The sequence below is a fragment of the Solea senegalensis genome, linkage group LG18, assembly GCF_019176455.1.
Source record: "Solea senegalensis isolate Sse05_10M linkage group LG18, IFAPA_SoseM_1, whole genome shotgun sequence".
Lineage (NCBI taxonomy): Eukaryota > Metazoa > Chordata > Actinopteri > Pleuronectiformes > Soleidae > Solea > Solea senegalensis.
The window spans coordinates 7,636,167-7,642,750 of record NC_058041.1 but is presented as its reverse complement, the minus strand read 5'-3'; the positions used below and the strand labels follow the sequence as shown (position 1 = coordinate 7,642,750).

The 6,584-nt window shown below is 38.3% G+C and overlaps 1 protein-coding gene across 1 annotated transcript; it reads left to right on the top strand.

Annotated features, from left to right (window-relative positions):
• Positions 1-2,137: 2,137 nt before the first annotated feature.
• Positions 2,138-6,064, top strand: LOC122759530 (syntaxin-4-like). The gene is made up of 10 exons (XM_044014456.1): positions 2,138-2,167; positions 3,186-3,308; positions 3,511-3,610; positions 4,039-4,113; positions 4,202-4,272; positions 4,480-4,588; positions 5,110-5,174; positions 5,359-5,496; positions 5,581-5,691; positions 5,984-6,064. Exons 1-10 carry the CDS (start codon positions 2,138-2,140, stop codon positions 6,062-6,064), a joined length of 903 nt encoding a protein of 300 aa, XP_043870391.1.
• The last annotated feature ends 520 nt before the right edge of the window (positions 6,065-6,584 follow it).

Here is a 6,584-nt window from a genome sequence, read left to right as displayed (position 1 = left end):
TCTCACACACACACACACATTTAAAATTTGTTTTCCTTTAACCTTCCTATTTGTTTTTGTTGTTGTTTTTTTTGTAAAGAAGAGATGTGCTCTCTGTTGTTTTATCTGACAAATAACAGCCTCACCTGCAATTCTGCCTCTGGGCACATGAGGCAGTGCTGCTGGCCCCCAATTTGTCAGACCCTGGACTACGACCACACAAACTGTTGGGTCAGTGCCACTTTCCCTCCTCCGTATAAAAGAGGAAGTAAGTGACCTTGAGCACAGCACAATGCAGTATTGAGACCTGGCACTGGCGCTGGACATACTGTACTCAGGAAAATGTGCTTAGATTCTTGTTACATTTTTTTCTGGGTGAATTTGAGGCGTATAAAACAGATTGAACAGAGTTGAGGGATTTTTTTTGTTCATAGATTGAATATAATTGTACATAACATGTGATGCTGAGGATTAAAGAAATGTTTTATGAGGATCATTTTTAAAACTTGAAATTTGATTTCAAACTGCATACTTGTGTCAAGCGAAATTACACTTTTTTTTGTCATGAAACAGTCGCAGCCCCTTATTTTTTTATTTTCTAAGTGTCTCAGAGGTGAAGTCCAGTTTTACTTAACTTACCAGTTTGTATTTATGAATTTGTACATTATGTGAGCTGCTACAAGAAAGAAAAGCTCTGCGACACAAACTTGTGCCTTCTTTATGTCAAGCAGATACTGTGATGTTGAGCACTAAACTTGTCAAGAAGGGATGGAGCGAGTTAGTATTCTATTCTTTTAATATATGTTTGAATTCACAGCAGCGTTTCTGCCCAGTCCTTGGCTTCACCTCATACATAAAACATAGATTTAGATTTTAAACTGTTATTGGTTTCTTTCACATTCTTAGTCATTTCTAACTCAAAGTGGAAAAGACTTTATGAGAGGAATAGGACCTGCTGTGTATCACAATATGACCAATCTTTTCACCAAATTAAAATAAACCACCTCAAATTGTGGAACTAGGAAAGTCACCTATTGGTGCAGAACAGTGATTTGCTACTGTGTAATATTATGGCTGTTGAATTTTGCATCACTCTTGTTTTAATATAGATTGTTTTTAAAATAAAATATTGTCATAATCTGTTTTCTGTGTATGGACATATTCATTGTGTTTGAAAAACTACATTACAACAGATAAAAAGGAGTTCTTTTTGCAGATTTTCACACAATGTGGGAGAAAAAGGGCTTTCATTGCAGTCTTCTGCATTTGATGTGAGTTGCCACGGCAACTGGGGTAGGGAACTTTATCATCCTTTGATCTGTGCAAGGGAGAAGGCCCCTGGTGTCGATCTCCATTAATTTTAAATGGTGAAGAATTTAATTATTCAGAAATTTATAACTACAACAAAAGTTGAATGTTATGTTTTTCAGAGGTCTGAATTTTGGGCAAGGTTAAAAAAATGTGTTCAGACACCAAAAATGATATCCTTTGTTTGGAAGGACAGAAATGACAATGACGGGAAGACAAAGAGCACCACTAATGATACACAACATTGCTTAACTTCTAATAAAAGTGTAATTAGCAGCATTTTACAGGTTTTTAAGAACAAATAACGTGACATAAATAAGTAATCATTGACTAATTAGGCTTGACACCCGAATGTGTTTCTTGTAGCCACAAGATGGTGCTATTTTCTTACACAAAATGAATGGCTTTAACCTTTTAACCTTCATCACAAGTTTAACTTTAAATTAGATTAAGAAAAAGAAGAGACTTTTCAGTTTCTCAAAGTTGTCCTTCACTCTCTGAATTGTAATTTGAATCTCTTAAACTGACAACAAAGGCACTATACTTTTTTTTTGCATTGATCTTTTAAATTATCAAAGGACATGTTATTTGTGTCATATATTTTGCAAATACTGGTAGAAAATGTAGGAAAAATGCCAAAGAGCCAGCACATGAAGTTAAAGTTCATCCAGTTTTTTTTGGGGTTTACCTAACCTGAGGGTCTAATGGTGAAAAAGTCTAATAAACATTAGTTTGCCATAGGAAACTAATATTTTCAGGTGGTTGCATGTCTGCAATCCACACAGGACAATAACTGTGTGCAAAAATAATGTGACAAACATCTTAACATCTCTCTGCCTCACCCTGAAAAATGCGGGACCGGATTAAAGAGCTGAGAAAAGTGAGTTTTTAAGTTGACAACTTTAGCAACAGAGATTGTCAAGTAAGCCAGGTTCACTCTTTGTGTCGAGTAACATCTTTGACTAATGCAGTTAACAAGTCATTAACAAGTCATTGTTTCTCCTCCAGTGATCCTCAATTTTAATGAGTCTCACAAAATTCAAAATAGTTTAATATCTCACATTTTTAAAAAGTAAATAAAATAATCGTGATTAAAGGCCTGTACGTACTCCGCAAGAACAGAGAAATATAAATATAAAGCATATTATTATGCAAGTCGGCTTTAAAGTAGGGCTGGATCAAAATATCGATTTGGTGATTTATTGTTGCCCTTCCTCGTGCAATATGATCATCAATACGATCATCTAGGACAAATATCAACGTTCTTATTAATAAATGAAGGTTAGTTTCACTTACTGGGCGTTGCTACTTGATGCCTCCTCAAGGTGGCACTGCTCAAATGAATGAGGGAGACTTGGGTGGAAGTCACCTGGCAGAAGAAGAGGGATATTAGGGATCATGGCGGAGAAACACATAGACTTTATGCACTTTGTTCTCTATGTCGTGAATAAATGAGAGAAATCCTGCACTTTTAACTTTTCACGGACATTTTGTTTTCTTCAGTTAGACAGATATCGTGATGTATGACTGTCTTGCAATGTATTGATGATCACAGAATCCTTGTATCGTGATAATATTGGTATCGTATCAGGAATAACCTTCCGATTCCCACCCCCATTTTGAAGTTAACCTGCTGAGGTTGTAAGAATAATAATAATAATCATTATAATAATCTCAGAGAACACATACTGACTGACAGGAGATCTGTATCACCAGCAAAATGTAAAAATATCTTCCTTGGGCAATAACCTGTGAGGCAGCTCACAGACAAACAAATGTGACTGAAACCAAAGCCTCCTTGGCAGAGGTAACGAGAAAAAGATGATCTGAACTACAGAGAATCAGTCCCTCAGTACTGAAAGCCAAGTTTGTGCATGTGTGTGTTTTTGTGACTGCAGTACATTGAGGCTTCAGATCAAGATGATGATGATGATGATGAGGAGGAGACCAGAGCTTTGATCACCAAACCCAGAAACTCATCAACCAAAGAGGAGAAGGAGAGTGAAGTCTTTTTAAAAAAGGTGACATTACACATCGCCTATGATTATTTCTATGTATAGCTGTTTCTGAAACCAATTTATTCTTTAACCTTCATCAGTGTTGAGAGAGAACCACACATTTGAGAGGCCGTAACCTGACTAGTGTGGAATGAATAACAACATACAAACCTTTACTGTTTGTTGATGGATGATTTAACAGATACCCCTTTTTTCTGTTATGGAGGCACATGAAATCCATGAGGAGATCCAGAGTCTCAAGAAGATGGTGTTGGACCTTGAGAACAAACAAAAAACTGTGCTCAGCATGGCTCTACCTGTGGAGGGTAAGTAGTAACTGGTCAAGATTTGGTTATAATCTTACTCACACAGCAGTAGGAAGATTGTCTACCACTTTATCCTCACCATGAGGGTCGCTGGTGCCAATCCCAGCTGACGCAGGTCGCCAGTCCATCACAGGGCCACATAGAGACGAACAACCATCCACTCTCACACTCAAGTTAGAGTGTCCAATTTGCCTAATCCCATAATCTGCATGTTTTTGAACTGTTGGAGGAAACCAAAGAACCCCGGAGAAAACCCCCACACACACAAGGAGAGCATGCAAACGCCTTAGAAAGGCCCTTGTTCTCTTTTTACCCCGTACAGCCCAGTTTTTGTTTCTCTTTTTGAATGTTAATCCCCACAAATAGAATGTACATCGTCTCTTACGGGGGCATTTATGTGCTGAACATGTTGATCTTCTCTCGTCTAGGTCGGAAGAAAGAGCTGCAGTTTTTTGCAGAAGAGATAAAAACAATGGCGAGCCAGATCCAGAGAAAGCTGAGGAGTGAGTGATGAATAGGATGAATTATGACGTACATACACCATGCAGCGTTCAGTTGAGGTCCATGTATCACTCCACAATCTCTCCACAGATATCGAACCCAAGAAGGGAGTCAAGGAGGGAAAATATATTCCCATAAATGTTCGGATACAACGCACACAGGTTGAGCCATAATTGTTGTTTTTACACCACAACAATCTAAAAATAATAACTTGTAGCAGTGTTAAAAAAAAAGGTGTTCTACTTACAGTCACATGTAATTATGCAGTTTCACTTTAAGCTTGTAGGTGGACTTTCACACATGAGTTCATCTTTACATCCATGATCAAACCCTGACTCTCCACTGACTGTAACTCTTTCATTTTCCAGCACAGCATCTGCTCCAAGATGTTTCTGGAGCTGGTGGGTTACTTTTACACCGTACAGTCCCGGTACAGAGACTGCAACAAGGAGAGAATACAGAGGCAACTAAACATCAGTGAGCACATGTACTTAAGTATCAAAAGTCATTTTAGAGTCAGGATTGAGCAACGGTGAGTTGTGGGTTCAATCTGCAGCTCTGCTAGTCTATATGTGTCCTTGAACAAGACACTTAACGCGTGAATGGGTGAATGACAAAGCTGTAGTGTAAAGCAGCTCAAGACCAGAAAAGCTCTATATAAAATATAAATACAGACCATTACCAATTCTTCTTCTGATTTGATATGGTAGTAAAGAGTAGCAAAAAAAGAGGAAAAGCAGTGGAGTAAAAGTTGCTAGAAATATAAATATCAAAGTACAGATACATGTACAAAATATTTGTACTTTGTTACATTATAACACTGCTAAAATGTTGCTGTTAAAAGAAGAATATTTTGCATTTTTGTATAATATCTGCAAACAAATATAACGTATTTATAAAATAAAAGTTCAGCTCGGATGGAATGTCATTTTCATTTTAAATTGCATAACTAAAAATAACAAAAACTATTATATGCTCTTATTCATTTTCTACTGCAGCTGGGGTCAACGTATCTGACGAGGAGCTGGACACCATGCTCGAAAGTGGCAAGATGGATGTACAGGTGATGTATCAAGATTAAAAAACAGTGGGCATCACATATGTGGCTTCCTGCTTGTGTGAATGATGCAGATGTTTTTGATACCCCGATTTATCTTAAATGAGACCCTGAGACCACATGACCACAGGAATATTTATCCATCTCATGCATTACAACTAATAAATGTCTGCTGTGTGGCTGTCTACAGATCTTCAGCAGTTGTGCAACTACAAAACAGGATCTGGATGAGATCGAGTCCCAACACGACGAGATCCTGAAGCTGGAGCAAAGCATTGAAACCCTGCATGACATGTTCCAGTACCTCACCATTGAAGTGGTGGCCCAGGTGAAACAATGCTGGTGAAAGTCTCTGAGGTTCATCACAGTTTGAAGAAGCGTCTGATTCAGATTGCTTTTTCCCATCTTGCAGGGAGAGATGGTCAACCGGATTCAAAACAACATCGACCAGTCATCTGTCAATGTGGAGAAAGCAAAGGACAACACAGGGCAAGCAGTCACGTATCGGCAGAAAGCGTGCAAGGTACAATGTGGTTTCACACACAAAAACCTCAAAGACATTTCAATTCAACAGTTAAACTTAATTCACTTGTGTTTGTTTGATTAGAAAACTATCAAATGTTGTCCTAGCTTGAAAGATTCATGTTGTCCATTTCTAATGATGACCTGAACTAACATCCTCTATGAAATATACAGTTCTATATACAAATAACCATACATACACATGTAGAAAATAAAAATGTCATTGTCCATTTTTTATTTGTTGGTGTTTTGCATGTGTGTTAATGAACCTTTCTCTCTGTCGTCCACTGCAGAAGAAGATCTGGATCGCCATCTTTCTGGCCATCGTCGTCGTAACGTTGGTCATCTTGTTGTCCACCTTACTTTCAACCTAACTTCACTTGCAGATTTTATTGTATAATGTATTACAACTGGGCCACATGGTTGGTGTAGTGGTTAGCACTCATTCCTCTACAGCAAGAAGACCTGAGTTTGCAACCTGGTCGGAAACAAGGATGTTTCTGCATGTTCTCCCTGTGTGTGCATGGGTTTTCTCCAGCTTCCTCCCACAGTCAAAAAACATGCAGATTTGGGGATTAGGCACTCTAAATTGACTGTAGGTGTGAGTGTGAAAGTGGATGGTTGTTTGTGTCTGTGTCCCTGTGATGGACTGGCAATATGTGCAGGATGTGTCAGCTGAGACTGATAAAACAGTAGAAAATGGATGCATGTATTACAACTAATAAATGTTTGCTCTGAGGCTGTGTACAGATCTCCATTGATGCTTTAACTTCAAAACAGGCTCTGGATGGGATTGTGGCCCAGCTGGAGCAAAGCATCAGAGACCTACATGACATGTTCCAGTATCTCACCATGGAACTTGCTTAGATAAAATAATATGAATAAAAGTCTTTG